We start from the raw sequence: 18,155 nt of genomic DNA, 5'->3' as shown, positions 1-18,155 counted from the left end.
TCAACCAATTATCTTATCTATCGATCTCCTTCACTCTCGATATTACTACTGATAGCTTTTTTTCTCATCAACGGCACACTATTGTAGATCGATATGTACTTTGAGTGAATTATTGTGTATATTATACCAGAGAAGAAACACATTTGTGAGTAAACATCAAAGAGAAAGGAGTTGTAACGTTTGATAGACAAAGACGTAAAGGACTTGTTATTGTTGTTGTTGTGTTATAGTCATCCTGGTTGCCGTTGTCGTCGTTGTCGTCGTCGTGATGCTCTGAATGACTTTCAAAGAACACTTTGTCATGAGGAACACGAGCGTGATTCCACTTTGACTCTCTCCTTCATTGTATTACACCGGAAAACAATGATATTTACTTGCTGACATTCTTTTAATAGTTATTTAATAGATCAGTAGATATCATTACAGGTGCTTGACATACTTTCATTTTATTTAACTATTTTTTTATTTTTTTTTTTATTGTTACTACTTCTCGGTAAATAGTGTTCTAAAAAACCATAACAATTATATTTTTCATCGGTCGAAAAATTTTAAATTGTTATTAGTGTAATTTATAATTGAGAAATTTTTCCCTTTCCAGTGGAATAAAATTTAAAATAGAGGGGGGGGGGGCAAAACGGAGTACTTAAGGAAATACTGAGTTTTCCAGGACTCAAATACATTAAATCTTTTTTTTTTATTGGTATTCAGAGAATATACAAAAAATTTTCAGTTGTCGGTAAAAAAAAAAATGCATTTTTTCGGGCAAAATGGGGTACCCTCTACAGAAGGCGAAAAAAAAATTTCTGGGTAGTAAATAGGGTAGAGATACCGTTTTTGGCCACTTTAGGGCCAGTTTTGGACACTTGAAAAATTTAAATAAAATAATTTGTAAAAGACCCAATGACATAATTAATTTCTTTAATATGTTTAAAGATACTTCTATCCCACTATTAAAATGCAAATTTTATTTTACACTTTTTTATTAATTAAAATAAAGGATTAAATATCCAAAAATGGAGCAGTGGCCACAAATGGTACCTCGAACCTAAATTTGATTACATTAAATTTTTTTGTAAGTTATTTACAAAAAGAAAAATTACATTTTACATAATTATTGGATAGAAAGAAAGAAAAAAAATGTTTAATAGTTTTTATCATAAAACTAAAGCCATTAATATTTTTCGACTGACACTCGATTTTTTAAACAGTTGAACAAAAAAATTTTAAATAATGCTCAATTATATTTACACAACCGATTTTAGAATGTTTGGAAAACATTTAAAAAAAAATTTTTTTATAAAATTTTGGGGGTACTCCGTTTTTCCTGCCCTACCCCCTCTATCTATTTTAAACTTTTTTTCGTTTTTTTTTTTAGTTGATCTTGAAATTCTTGAGGAATTTTATTTTTCAATAAACGTGAAAAAGAAAATGAAAATAAAAAAATTTTTTTAAATTCCCGGATGTGTACGATAAACGAGTAGCGAATATTTATATTTAAATAAACGAAATAAAAATAACCCTGACTACTTATTTATACATTTACATTGAAATGTTCGTCGACAAGTGTAGTATACACAGACATTTTGGATGTACAGTAAAGAAGCGATTTTTAAAAATAAAAATATTAATCCGATGAAATAGCTTTTGTAATCATCAAGTCTTGAGTGATAATTTCCGTTTTTAAGAAATTTTGTATTTAATTTATTATTGTCGTTGCTTTTTACCTTAACGTTAAAATATATATATATTGTTGATTTATTATTTTTGCCAAGAAATGTTATTGATCGTTGTCGAGTCGTAGCATAAGGATTTTTTTTTTAATTCATTCATTTCACCAGCGAGGGTGTATATTGTACAAGAATACCTGAGGGAACTACAAGAGTATTCAATTCAAAAGGGTGAATGTGCAGAGTCACAAATACACATTCCCGTTTAACTACACATATATACCTGTATATACATGCGTATATTCTATAGATTTATAACGCGGGGGCGCAAGAGAAGTTTGAATAAACCGTATAGTACACTCATATATACCTATGAATCGAGTTCATCTAGCATAACTGACAGGGCCGAGAATATAAAAGCCGGAAGGGGAAATTCGCCGTGTCCGATTCGCACAAAGACACACTCGAGGTCATGTTATTTTTGCGATTATGTTCATTTCAAAAATTATAATATCCATTTTTTTTTCTTATTTCTATTCTCGATTGCATTTCATTCAGTTTTATAATATAAAACTTACCGAACATTTTTTTAATTTTAAACATTTTTATCGAATTTTATTTATTTTTCAAAGTTGACTTTAAAATATTGCAACAAATTAAAGAGAAACCACATCTATATGTTTTTTTCACATCCAAAATAAACAAATGGAACTTTTTTTGTCTCGCTCTCGTTCACCATGCGCCACCATACGTTTGCTCCTTTCGCGCGCTTTTCTCCTCCCCATTTTTATACATATTATGTTCCTTTTTATTTCGACCCCTACTTAGTATTAATACCTACAATATATACATAAATCGACCTTTATTCGTTTTTTTTTCATTCGTTTTCTTAACGATTTATTTTACCTTTCATCGTTCGCGCACTCATCTAGTTCTCGTCAGAGAGCGTAAAGCCGTAAGCGTCAAGCGACCTAATGAGCATCGAGCAAATAACAGCAGCAACAGCAGGTCCTTTTTCTTACTCGTAATTACGTACTGAGAACAATTACCCAACCTCATTTTATTAGTCGAGCATAAATCATCGACGTCCCGTCCAGTTTGCTGCTTTACACTTATATATTCGTTATTTATCATATTCATGTTCTAACATTATTTACATTATATTAGTAAAACTTGCTCAAATCACTTGCATAATTATTTATTTTCATTTTAACTTTTTTACTTCACTAAACCATCAATTATCATGTTGTGATATTTCACAACTTCTATTTATTTATTTTCATATTATTTGTTTACTTTGTTAATATACGTATTTAAAACTACAAATATGACAAATAACATTTTTAAATTACAATTAATATTAATATCTCAATATATCATTTTATTTATCATAAAAAGTTTAATGTAAATAATTTTTTTTTAATCAAATCCGAATATTTATCTTATTTTATTTTAATTTTCCATCAATTATTCATGAATTATTTTTTATCGAATATGTAAATCTAATTTACTTTTATTATTTACTTATCCATAACACAGTTGATGTATTGTACTTGATTACAAGAAATATACATTTACAATACCTCTAATTATACGGGAAAAAAAACATTCCGTTGCAATACCCGTGTAATGGAGGTATTATGGCTACATATTTTTATTTTCTTTTTACTTTAAAACTTTTACTTTTTTTTTCTAAATTTACATAAATACTCATGTCTTATTTTGTAGATTGTTTCTTTGCTCTACTATTTTGTGCTACACAAGTTTTATATTCATGTTTCTTTTATTGTTTAAATTTATATGAGTATTTGTTTACTTTTTTTTTTCTTTTCCAATACATTATTTATGTTATTATTAAAGTTATTAAATCTTTTAATGAAACTCATTTAAATTAATGGTGACTATCCAGTTTCATGGTCATCACCTTTTTTGGTCATCAAAATTCAAAAAAATGACAATGTATATTTTTTTTTCTCCTTTTTCATGTCGAATTTATATTAAAAATCACAACAGTCTCCAAAAGTCGATACTTAATACATTTGTGGATATATGTATTTCAAAGCTGAAAAAAATTTTATTGTTTATTGATAAATCTCTAAAAAAATTTTTCGAACCATTATTAGTAATAATATTAAGGACCTGGAAGTTCAGGCAAACAATCAAAGATAAAAAGAGAGCGGAATTCACACAACAATACCTATAGGAATGAGATGATCGCGAGCAAATTCACACTCATGAATTAATGCCACAGTCTATGAATTAAATTTCAAAACGAAAATAAGTTTGGGAACAAAAACACGTGTATTTATATCGGAAAACTCTAAAATTTGCAGAATAATGAAATTTGAAAAATTTCATCATTTGGTGCATTTGCAAATGTTACTAGAAATTTTTAAAACAGAAAATGAGATGAAAATTAAGACAAAAAGTAGGAAAGGAAATAAGACAGAAAATGAGACAGAAAATAATCCAAAAATTAAGAAAAAATGAAGTCAAAAATAAAGACAGAAAATAAGACCAGAAATGAAACAAAATGTAAGACAGGAAATTTGACAAAAATTAAGACAGAATATAAGACAAAAAATGAGACAAAAAGTAAGACAAACAATACGACAAAAAATGACAAAAATTAAGTCAGAAAATAAGACTAAAATTGAGACTAAAAGTAAGACTTATTACAGTTTTTTTTTCTCAAGTAGACATAAAAACATACGAGTTAAAGAATAAAATTGTAAAAAAATATTTCTGGATATTAGATAAATTTGATTAAATTAAATTTTCTTGTCAGTAATTTACACAAAGAAAAATTACATTTCACATCATTATTTGATATAAGTAAAAAAAAAAAAATTATAATAGTTTTTATCATAAAACAAAAGTCATCAACATTTTTTGACTGGCACTTTTTTTGAAAAAATTTAACTACCTACTTTAAATTGTAAATGTTTTATTTTTTATCAACTTCGGAATAAAAGATTTAAACTAGTTCTATTTTAAAAAAAAGTATTTTTAAAAAAGCGATTACATATTGTGTACAGTAACAGATTAAAAAATTATCAAAAGTTTATTAAATTAAAAAATTGTAAGGTTTTTAAAGTTGATTATTTAAATACATCTTAAGTAATTAAACACTGAGAGTTCCTTTATTGTAAATTGATAAGAAAAAATTCTAGCGACAGTAGAGCACTACCACGCTTCACGTTTGAGGTGTGCAAAAAAAACTAATTGATTTCATACTATTTTCTTACAAAAATAAAATTTTTCGAAAACAGTGAAAAAAATTCAAAATAATGCTCAATTATATTTACAGAAGTGATTTAGGAATGTTTAAAAAACATATTTAAATAAAATTTTTGGGGGTACCCCCTCCCAACATGCATACTATAGACTTAATTTTCTATTCATTGTTAATATTCACAATAATACTAATACTATTAATAATTATTATAAAGAAATGCATTTATGCTTATAGTTAATAACATTTAGTAATGTACATTATTCAGCATTATATTTATTAAAGCAAGTAAACGCCTTTTGCGTTACTTTCACATTTTATAATTTTCTTTCGCCACTTAGTTAGACCAATTAATTATCCTCTTATATATGCATAACATAATTATATACACAGCAGATATTATTTATTAATTTATAGCTTGCAGCGAGAAAGGGAAGCTTGCATTTAAATATATTTTTATCTACACTTTCAATTGGATAAGAAAATTAACATGGACAAAATCTAAATAAACATTTTTCAAAAATAATTAATTGATCAATTTATATTCTTAAATAAACTAAACAGTTTAAAAATAAATTGTTTATAAATAGGACGAGTTATATTTTTTTATGAATAACGTACTGTACGCTTTTGTTAAAATAAAGAGATTTGAATTGAATAGAAGAGAACAAACATATTACATACGTATTATATAGCAACTAAAGTGAACATTTTAGTTTTCAATGTGCAACGTGCAATGACGTATATCCGGCCACTCAAAGACCTCGACTTGGACTTGCATTGGACTGAGACGAGTTGGTTGAGTTTAGACGAGAGTATAGTGACGGAAAAGAGATGTTTCTAGGTCGCTTTTGCTACTGGTACTGGTACTGCTGTTACTTGCTTGCGATAATGCCTGCTGCAACAGTTTCAAATCACTTTTCTCATCTCTTGGTTCTTTATTTTATACCAAGGTAACTTTAATGGCCTTCGGTTGTCTTTGTATGCTCTGTTAAAAATCTAACTAAACTACTTAATCGCATGTCATTTGAATTAATTAGAAAAAAACATAAATAAATAAATAATTAACAACATACAACATAGAAAATAACCTAAATTGTTTTAATTACAAATAATTTTAAGTAATTAACAATTACTTAAATATGTCTGTACAAAGTAACAAGATTTTTTTTGCATAATTTAATCTTTTATTTAATTAATAGAAACTGTTTCATTTAATTGCTTTTTTGTTCTATATTTTTTTGTGTTTTTTTTTAATCAAAGCAAACAATTAAAAAAAAATAATAAGACATATTAATTTTTTTATTTTTATCGTAAAAAAAACCGGGAAGTTATAATTTAATCGTTAAATTTGGCGGCAAAAGCCAATAAAACTATTGAGTAAATTTCATAATTCATTATTCACAAGAAAAATAGAACGAGGGTACCCAATAAATTTTATCGTTAAAAAGTCTGGTACTGTGAGGACATTTCACCATATTCGAAATTTTGATGTCGCTCAATATCGAGTACTATATTGAGCATTATACATGATAAAAATTAAAATATTTACTAGATGTAGGATAGAGATACCATTTGTGGCCACTGCTCTATTTTTGGACTTTTCATACTTTATTTTAATTAATGAAAAAGTGTACAATAAAATTACCATTTTAATAGCGGGTCATAAGTATCTTCGAACACATTTTAAAAATTAATCATGTCATGCGTCTTTGACAAATTATTTTATTGAAACTTTTCAAGTGCCCAAAATTAGTCCTACAGTGGCCTAAAACGGTACCTCTACCCTATTTATACCAAATTTTTGGAGTAATTTTTACGAAAAAATGATCTTTGTGTAAAGTAATAACGACAACTTTGTTCTATTAATTGTCTATACTTATACCTATAAACAATTAATTACATATATTGAACACATAATTCAATAATCAATGTTTGCTTTGTAAATAAATTAAAATATAAATTATAGGTATTATATCTGTAGAGTTAACTTGCAATAGAATATTGTGCTTTAAAATTTCATATACTTTATATGGTAAAAACTTTATCTGTTCTATTTAATTAGTAGGAATTATTTATTTTATTTTTTGTTTGATTTTTTTTTTTAAGCTTATAGAAATTGGTAAGTTTGATTGGCAAACTTGTTAATGCAGGTTTTGCGATCAAACATCGTTGTACCGTGAGAGTATACCCCTAAGGAGAATAGCTATATATATATACTGACATGCAACACATGGTATTGGTATGCTTTCTGTGTGACCGACCGGTTTATGGCTTTCGTGTCGCGGACACTTTCATTCTCGACTGGACTCTCGATCTTCGTACTGACCGTCCCCTGGAGGAGATGAATCGTCAGATTATAATCGTATCTTGATCTCTCTTCCTTTCTTACATGTACTCACACATATACACAATTAAACTTATTTTTATTTACTTTTTTTTTTTTTTTTTACTTCACCTTTCAGTTTTTCTTTTATTATTCTCATCATAATCATTTAGATATATATATATTATGTATATATAACTTATACAAAGTATTCCTCCGTAACCATGACAAGGTTAAAAAACTTTAGTACAAAGACAACGTCATCAAAAAAATTAGCATTGCCCTGACCAATTTCTTATATTTTATATACCGCTAAAAAAAAATATGTTCAGAGAATTTTTTATGATTAACAGATGTATCATAAAAAATAAATAAATATATTAATAAAAATCAATTACTATTTTTTATTTTTATGATACGGAAAATCGGTGTTAAATGAGACAAAAAAATATATATATATATATTTGTTTGAAAATATATAATGGCGGTTTGAAAAAAAGGGTGGGCAAATTGATCAGCTCGGATAATGCGCCAGTTTGAACTTTTCAGTTATTTGTTTTTTTCTTTTTGCAATCGAGTCTTAGTTTATTTCAGTCATCTTTTCCATTTTTCAATAAAACAATTCAGATTACACACTAGAAAAAAAATAATTGTTTTAATAAAATTTGAAACTGGCCTCACTGTCTGGACTGGTGAAATTGCTCCATTATTTTCTACAAACCGTAACTAAAAATTTTTAAACAAAAAAAATTTTTTTTGTATCACAAATTGTGTCTCATTTTGCCCCGAGTTCATCTATATATATATTATATTTATAAAAATTAACCTTGAACAAGGTTGTAGACTAGTTGAATAATATAAATCATATTGAAATGCATATCAATCTTCTTCATTCTCTAATATAATCACCTATTGTTTTCTTGAAAAAAAAAAAAATATCTATATTATTTATGCAACTATTATTTACAACCGACAAAAATAATTAGGAATAACAAGAGGCTGTATAAATAATACAAATACTAACCCTGAAAATAAAATATAATAATAAACTAAATGTTATTTCCGATTAAAAATATAAAAATATCTATTTCTTAGGTAAATAACCCTTTTAAAATTTATTTTTAAAATAAACACACATCCGCCAATATATTTGTTAAATATTATTTACATATACTTAATTCAATTTAAACTTTTAAGTGTAAGAAACACCTAAATAATTTATTACCTAACAAATATATATTTGTAACACCTCGAAAATATAGCATTTATTTTTACATGTACGTCAAGTATACCAAAAATAATCTGTTGGTTCTAAAATTAAAAAAATAAACTCCATAAATTACAATATATACTCTTATAAAAAAAGTTAAAATAAAATTTTAAATTCATAAAACATACTTTTTTTTTGCATATATGTTTATAATGATGCAGTATATTTTTTTGTATATTAAAAATTTTACTACGATATCCATTTAAAAACCACAAGTACAATAAATAAAAATGAAGATAAAAAAAAAGCCGGTTGAACATATAGCAGACTACAAGTCACCAGATATGACCCACTGAACTATCTTTCCGTCTGTAAATCACCTTCGTCACAGTATCTTACGAGCAATATAATAATAATAACCTTAATATTTATTATACAAATATAATACCCTTTACGATAATCCAAGAGGTCTCACTTGGTCAGATAATAAATCATTTGCCAACAAAAACAAAGCTATTTTACTTGCCGAGTTTAAAACTATTTTTAGTGGGTTGTAAAACAAACGATGCAAATTGTCTTGACGATCTTATGATTACTACACCTTTCGGGTGAAGTTTGTAGTCGTTATTATACAAAAAAAAAAAATATGCATATGCATATACACACATACCTACAGATGCACATATGCAGACCCAGACAACACAAGTCTAGTGGTAGTCACATCAGTAACTATATAATACTTAAAACATTAGCGCGGGTGAGGGCACACGAGTGTGGATCCGCGAGCCCCTCCTCATCCTCATAGCCTTACGTTCCCTCTTTACTCTTTTACATCTACCTTCTCCTCCTCCTCCCCCTTCTTTGCCTCCTATTCCTCCTCGTTGAGTTCACCCGCTGCTATCCGGCTGCTCGCGGTATGTGCGACAGTATCGCGCCGTCTGCCGCATTGAACGTGTCGATTCTATATATTTATTGATATAAATGTATGTATATATATATATATATATATATTTAAAAAATTTTGTAAAACATTTTACTATCTAATCATTAACTCATTAACAACACTAATTAACGTTATTTAAATTTAACGTTGCTGACAAAAAGATTAAATTTTTAAAATATATGTTTGAAAAAAAAAAGAATTAAACATGAGTCAGACTTGACTAAAAATCATTAATAAACAGAATACAAGTGATATAAAGTAGAAAAAAAAATATAAGAAGTATCAGTAAAACCAAATAATAAGAAGAAACATATAAGTGGATATTTTAATTACTCAGTAAAGACGAAGTTTGTTAATGTTATTTAATGTTTAAATTTTGATGTGTGAATAACTTATCTATTAAAGGTTAAGAAAGCACTTACTACGTATATGTATGAGTATATGTATTCATATTACTGTACGTATAATATAACAAGCGTAACCGGTGCAAAAAAAGTATAAGTTTGTAAATGTGTTGGTGATGACAAGTTCCCTCTTTTCTTGCGTACTATCGAGGATTACTTCACCTTGTTCTCCACCACGTTATTGCCATACACACATCTCTACAGTAGTACTATCTATGCTCTTCATTCTCGTTACCACTTTTACTACTGCACCGATCATTTGGCTTATACCGATTTTTAAATTATTCACGCTTGATTAATTTCATCGGTAAGTTTTTGAATTATTTTTATTATTTATCTTGAGTTTTCTTTTATATTTACATCTTTTGATGTAGATTTACTCCACATTTTTTTCTACCTACATTCAATTTCATTTTGATATTTTTATTTATATTTCAATAAATTATATGTTAATATTTTAATTAAAATTAAATGTAATTGAAGAATACATTCTTTTATTAAAAACGAAAAAAGGGCCATCCGAAATGGTAGTAGAGTTTTCATTATTTACTTATTTAAAAGTTTTAAAATTAAATTAAATCGAAAACAATTTTTTTTTGACATTTTTTATGAATTTCGGAGTCAAATAATGCTAAAGATAGAATAATGAAATTTTAATCATAACACACAGAAAACTACCAAGTAACTAAACTTTTATTAAAACTAAAAAAAATGATCGTAAAAAACAAAATAAAAACGAAAGCTATAGGTTATTTTATCAGCTTTGACATTCATTCTACATAAAAAGGATAGATGCTTCCGTTAACAAGTTAGTGAAGAATAAAAAACGCGGAAGCAGAACTTTTCGCTAATTTAAAATTTCAAATTGCCTCCATTTCCTAAATACTAAACGGATTTTTTGTATTTTTAAACGATCAAGATAATCGCCTAAAAAAAAAAGTATGTAAAATCATCCATTACATACTTTCAAAGCTATAATAATCACATTTTTTCTATGACACGAAGATCAATCATGCAACTTGGAACCGTTATTGAAATTGGAACAATTATTGTAAAAATAAAAAAATAAGAAAAGTAAAATATAGCTTATTTTATCAACTTTAACGTTTATTTTACCCAGTGAAGATAGATGTTTCCATTAAAATATTATTCACGAAGAAAGCCACAGAAGCTGCATATTTCGTTATTTTGGGAACTTTAAATGTCCACTATCTCTAAACTAGTTAACTGATTTCACACATCTTTGAACTTAACCGAGATAATCATTCATGGATTAAGTTTGCCAAGTTTCATTAAAAACCGTCTAGAGTTATAGGTGCTATCGTCGCAACAAGGCGGGTTATATTACATATGTATATAAATATATACATAAACTTTTGAAACAATGGTATTGTTGGAACCTTCTCAGCGGATCATGATAGACCATGGCAAAATTTTTTGGAAATTCCACCATAAGGGCAAATGCAATAGATAAATTTCTATTCAGAATTTTCTCAAAATTGGAGTAAAAAAATATAAAAATTATTTTTGTAACAGATAATATTATTTTGATATTATATGTTATATGTATTTATGTGTCTGTGTATATTGTAATAAAACACAATCGCGTATCGTTAAATTTGAAATATGGATAATTTAAGAAGCCTGATAAATGTGCACGTGTGCACTTGGTAGGAAACAGTGACATGGCGCGTCAAGTATTGGACGGCTTCACAACACGCAATCACTACTACAGTACAGTAATATTAACTATATGCACTCCAATATATGTATGTATACGATAGACACTAGTATAGTAGCTCTTGTATATTCAAATACATTTCTAAACTATATATCTATATATGTGTAGATAATGTATAGTTGATACCTTCATCGCTTCGTCATGTTTAGTTGTTTATTTTGCTATTTGCTTACGGTTTTATCTATTATATAATCACGAGGAATGGAATCTCATTTACACGTATAGTACATCGACCAGAGAATATATATATATATATATATATATATATACGTGTGTATAAGTATGGCACATGTTTAAAATTACAATCGGTTAAATGTAAAAAGTAAAAAAATTATTTTACATAAAATAGTACGATTACGTTAATATAAATTTTAAAGAACGAAAAAAACAAAAAATAATAATAATAAATGAGATTTTGATTATTTAAATTTCCCATAGTATATACGCATTACAACAAGGTCATGTTGACGCAACAGTGGACCGAACAACAAAATCATGAATAATCGTATTGACAAAAAAAAAACAAGTGTTATTTATATATTTAACTTGAAATTTAACGGGTAATAATAATAATGGTAAATAATTGTAAAAAATGAGTTTAAGTTTGTACGTGGTTGTAATTTGTGGAGTAATAATACACAACGATGCGTTGATAATTTTCAGTGCATTTCCAGTTTAGTTGTTCGTGTTGGAATGCGAAGGTCGAAATTGATCAAAATTAATGGGACAATACTCGAGTGCGCATGTCACATTAAATCTCAACGTTCATCCGGCTTTTGTCTCAATTGTAATTCATTTTTTCATCACTATTTTTTTTTTTTTATTTTAAATACTTGAGGCTCACTCAATATCATATCAAGCCACAAATTATATATTTTATTTATTTTTTGTTTCATTTGATTATTTATAGAAATATTAAAATGAAACTATGATTTTTTATCTCAATTCATTCAATGATAAAAAAATAAATAAATGCACGTGGAGAAATTTTTAGTAAAAATTACCCAAAAAGTATGGTACTGTGAGGACATGTGGTAAACATCTAAATTTTTCCCATGCACATTGTAAAATATGCTACTCGATAGCATGTAAATGAAGTGCAATTTCTACTAACAACATAGTAAAAATTTAATCACTGGCTAGGTGTCCTTGCAATACCAAACTTTATGGGTAATTTTTACTAAAAAATTCTCTGCGTGTAATCACTACATATTTTGGTCATATAAATTTCGAATTTTAATAATCAATTTAATTTTTCATCTCACTGATTAAAATTAATTTTTTTATAATTGCACTTTACAATAACATATAAAAATCTCTTATAAAATTGATGAGGTATGTAGTAATATATATACATATAAAATGTCTCACGATTATTGCGATGATTTTAGATTTGAACAGTTGGCTAAAGACGTTACTATTTCCTACTTTACGTATAGTGTATCGATCGATCTTCTCCACTCGACCTACTTCTCACTCTGCTATTGTACATTACACATCTAATGTATAGATATACATCCATCTATATTTATCTTTCTGTATATATATATATAGTTGATCTAGTCCTTAAGTAACACAAACCCTGCAAGATCTTCTTTAAGAGACAAAAGATAAATAACCTCTAGGTTTTGCGGCAAGTCAAGAGTCACAATCTCCTCTCACTTTACTGTCATTACGTTTCATTTTAATTGTCTCAGTCAGGTATCTCATTGTCTATAAGTGTCTTTCTCTCTTTATGTTGTTTTTTCTTTTATCTTAATCTTTTTTATAAAATTTTTTATTTAAAGTTAAAAAACAATGTGTATATTTTTTTTACTACCTCGTTTAAATCGATTCAAGACCTCGATCGCCATTTGGGATAAACATTCGCCTCGGTGGTGCATAAATCGGTCGCGTCGACGCGGCTGGTTTCGCAATGGGGGCGCGACGAATTGTCGATGAAGTAGCCACAGTGCAGGACACAACTGAGAGACAGAGTAGAGCAGAATATATATATATATGTATGTATAATATGCATTGTAAATGACAAGAGAAAAAGAGAAAAAAATAATTTTTAATTCGCGATTAAAGTAGAACCAGGAAACGCCAATCCTGATGTTTGCAGAAGTACTACATGTCCTTGTCTTCGCGTTCGCGTGCTTATTTACCCAAGATTAACTCTCACACATTAACATAGACGCAAATTAAACTCAAAATCCAACTCCAGCTTCGATAACATTGACCATCGTCACAAAATAGTGCATTATTATAGGATTTATATTAAACGACAGCGTCGATGAAAGTTTATCTCCACTTTCGGCTGACGGGTTTGTACCGGCTGGTTCGTGTAACGGTAATCCCCGCACCCGCGCTTCATTTTACAACCCGACATCGAGCTATAATGCCACTGCATCACGCTGATGTATTTTATAGCCTTGTTGAGGGTTAGCTCAAACAGAAAATCCTTTCCTCTGTACTCTGTATACTTTAAACTGTATATACTTGTACTTGTTATCTATATATATATATACATACTATCCATTCTTTCCTTGTAATCATAAAATCAACGGATGAGATTTCCAAACGGGCGTTTTTACGATTCTACTCACTCACCCGTTGCCAATTTTAAATTTACAACCTATGATATTTATGTTGAATTATATTATATCTATAAATATATTTTCGTGAAATTGGATTTTAAAAATATTTTTATTATATTTTCAGTAAATTTACTTTATGTTTTATTTTCTTTTATTGATCCACGATTTGACCCAGACAAAAGTTAATAAAAGCAACAGAAATTTATTGACAATTATTATATAAATATTTATTAAAATTCTAAAGATAATTATTTCTTGTTAAATATTTTCAATAGAAACTCGGTTAAAAAAAAAGCAATTTAATTTTCTCTGAGGAAATGATGTTGTAAAGTAATAAACGGGGAAATGTCAAATAAGAAAATTTCATCTCCGGAAATGTAAAAGTCGTTGTAGCTTGACATATAGAAAACTTGAAGACACGCAGAATGCTGTGCTGCATATTTATCTCGCTTCCTTTTTATCTCATTTAAAATTTTTTTTTTACTCATTTTTTTCGTCTTCTCTCGTATCTACATACACTTATACTCTTTTGCAACTTCGTATTCGGCGTCACTCTATTATAACCAAAGGAGCATAGAAAACATAGTACCAGTAGTTGTAGAATTGTTGGAGTGGCAGCGCGTGCTTTATCCACGCGTTCGCGAACGCGTGACACTCCCGACGTGACAGGATGAAACAAACGGGAGCTGGGCATGGAGGCGTACAAAAGGAACGAGAATAGGCATTTCTACATATACACATACATATACATATATGTATAAAGTGAGGATACAGTAGAGTCAGTTGTGGAAGAACTCAAGATTATAATTTTTTTTTTTTTTTTGAATCATCATGTTATTCAATTATTGATATATTACGTATATCAGCATGAACTCAAATTACTATTAAATGTTTGTCAAGGCTTTATTCAACTTGTGTATAAAAAAATAAAAATAAAATTTACAATTGTGAAAAACTCATGCATTAAAAAAAACAGGAAAAGTGACATTGTAAAAAAAAAATTTTAGAATTTCACTAAATTATTGAACTAAAAGTTTTCTGGTTTTTTATTTGACGACCTGCGCTACTGTATAAAACTACTAGTTTTCCTATTTTTTTATTGCACATAAAAAAAAATGATCAAATTATTTTAAAAAATGATTACTTTATAAATTAATCTTTACATCAGACTATAAATTTATTATATAATAGTGAAGTTATAAGATTGATTAAAAATGAGGAAGTAATAGTATGTCTATTAGTTAAATGTTTAATCATAAAAAGTTTAAACATAAAATAAAATAATGAGAAAGAGATATCTATCTATCTGAAAGTTTATTGCAAAAATGTTTAGATTTTCTTAACTTTTAATGTATAACATGTATGTATACACATGTATATAATACGTATTATGTACATAATGTTAAGTATCGACTTAAATGATTTATTTATTAATAAAATAGCGATTAAAGTCTCATTTACCGAGTGAATAAGCTCAAGTGTATTAAATCACATTAAATCCCGCCGCACCCACGTGATAAAAAGCTTGTACGTTATAGTCCTCGCAGATTTAGTATCGATCAACTTACGGGGGGCCTGAGCATGTCATGGTCGCATTTCACACCGGTACGGGGTTCATACGATTATTCGCAAGACTTGATATATCCTTTACAGTGTATATATATTTATATAAGTAAAGCTTAAAGGTTTCCTGACGCGAAAGTTCAGCTTGCTGGCTTTGATTCCCAATGTTCAACGACTACCCTATATATAAATATATATACGTGTATTATATTTACAAGTTGTAAAGATGATGTCGCACATAATCAAGTGGAAGGTCTCTTGCTAAATGTCAAACGGCCTACGCATTTTCTTTTACTTATATATGCATATATATTGTATATGTATATTTTTTTTTACATTTTTAACTACGTGACATTGGATCTTTTATTTATATTTTTTTTTATGCACCCTAATTATCTTTAAATTCATGTTGGTTAAATTTTTTATTCATGAATTTTTTTTTTTTTTTTGCAATTCAATTGAATGAAGAATATGTATATGAGAAAAAAAAATTGTTGTTTAATAAAATATATGTATAAAACAAAGACATGTATATGCAGTGAATAAGAAAAAAAACATATATTGTTCAAAGAATAAGAAGCTCCGTATAAATTTGCGAGTGACAGCAAGACCGGAGATAACCAAGTATAACGAAATGCACAACAGCACTTTCAGATTCTCCCAAACTCTTCCGGGATAAATAAAAGAATTAAAAAAAAATAATAATAATAAAAAGAGTCAGGAACCCACGAAAGCAGAGACAAACAGAAAATAAAAGGATTAACGATCGAACTTTCGTTCTCTTTGTTCATATTTTTTTTTTAATTTTTTTCTTTATTCTTCTGGTTGACTTCCTTTCTTATACCGTTTCGTCTGGTTTTAAAATTTTTTTTTTTATTTTTGCTTTTTAATATCGGCCCAATGTATCTCGGCGACCCTAAAGGATTTACGTAAGCAGATTCTTCCGGGTTTAAACGAACTGTGTATGCCCAGTACAGGTCGATTCCCTATTTAAATCTTTTATCGATCATTTTTTCTTTCTCAATAATTATAATAATTATAATAAAAATCATTTCGCAATAATAAAATTTAAGAAATCTTTTAATCACATACTTTTAAATTACACGTTGGAGTATTTTTTTAATTACTTTACTGTCAAGATTTAATAAAATAATGTGGTTACAAATTATATAAAAAGAAAACATCAATATTATTTACATAAAAAACGGTCAAAATATATTTTCCATTCGAATAATAAATAAAAAATGTTTAGAAAAAATTGTCGGTCTGTCCTTAACGGCTAATTTATTCACGATCTTTCATCGTATATTAATTTTTATAGGAAACAAAAAAAAATCCAGCTCATTAAGTTATTAACGAAAGAAAAAACGAAAAGGCTTTTATGTAATTTAATTCGAAACGGAATTTAAATTAACAACAAAAGACACTCATTAATTTTGAGTACAGGTAGCATCCTACTATACAATTTTATATATGACGATGTGAGTTATAATATAATTTTTTTTTTTTCCTATCTCAAAAAGATGACATAAATGCTTGAAGGTTCAGGCGTGTCATTATCCAAGTAAAGGCATCACCGTATATAAAATTCGGCTCGACGCAAGTATAAGCATATATGAACATTGAGACAGTACCGTTAATGGTTATTTGGAATTCTGTTTACGCGAGTGCTCCCAACTAAACTTAACTTGTGAGCCATATGGGTTTGAGTTAAGTTACACATTAGTGTTATATGATGGTGTGGATATCACGTAATGCTTACCTTCATCACCATCTCATGTATATAGATATACAACACATATGATGTTTGCCTTAAGCCACCTGTCTGGCCATTCGTTTAATTTCTATCTACACTTAACTGATATTTTGATCGATCGTTCGATCGATTGCAACTTAACACGCACCTAACGTATTAATAAGATCCATGTCAAATACCCGCCACGCCGGAAATTTAAATTTGGTCGAATGTGAGTCACAAAGATCACGATTTGACCTCAACAAAATTATACGTGAGCTTTCAGTATTTAACAATCATACATACATACATACAAATATATATGTAGTGTTATGTGAAATCATGCATATCGGTTATTTAGAAATTTTATAAATGGTCAGTGATCAGTTAGCCGTTAGTTATAGTATCTAAAACTATTGTTGAACCATTGTTCACTTTGTCGATTATTTATGGATTGTCATTATTTTTTAAAGCATCGATTGTTTCTTAATTTTTTTATTACACATTATTTTATTTCACAATTTACGAACAACGGTATTGCTATAAAAATTATTCAAGTATAATAATCTGCTGACACATTTTAATATCTTTGGTCTTAAAGGCGTTCTAGATATGTCAAAAATTAGAAGATTAATATTTAAATTTTTAAAAATTAAAATTAGCTTTTTATTTATTACATATATTAAATTCAACGCAAATTTTTATCACAATAATATATTAATATGGATTAAGTGAATAATTCAATTTAAAAA

At 27.8% G+C, this 18,155-nt stretch overlaps 1 protein-coding gene across 15 annotated transcripts in view; it reads left to right on the top strand.

Annotated features, from left to right (window-relative positions):
- LOC130668780 (uncharacterized) overlaps nt 1-18,155 on the top strand; it is a 113,948-nt gene that overhangs the window by 43,243 nt on the left and 52,550 nt on the right. For 10 of the 15 annotated variants that reach the window (XM_057471235.1, XM_057471232.1, XM_057471243.1 and 7 more), the window contains exon 1: nt 12,233-12,313. The exons of 1 other annotated variant lie outside the window; for it this stretch is intronic. In XM_057471235.1, the coding sequence (XP_057327218.1) occupies nt 12,248-12,313 (66 nt within the window). In that variant the 5' untranslated portion in view covers nt 12,233-12,247. Of the gene's footprint in view, nt 1-9,806; nt 10,093-12,198; nt 12,314-18,155 lie in introns of those variants that run through there. 4 more of the 15 variants (XM_057471239.1, XM_057471244.1, XM_057471247.1 and 1 more) reach the window with 4 other exon arrangements.

The sequence above is a fragment of the Microplitis mediator genome, chromosome 5 (assembly GCF_029852145.1).
Source record: "Microplitis mediator isolate UGA2020A chromosome 5, iyMicMedi2.1, whole genome shotgun sequence".
Classification (NCBI taxonomy): domain Eukaryota; kingdom Metazoa; phylum Arthropoda; class Insecta; order Hymenoptera; family Braconidae; genus Microplitis; species Microplitis mediator.
The sequence above is the reverse complement of the archived record's forward strand: the minus strand, read 5'-3'. Positions and strand labels throughout refer to the sequence as shown.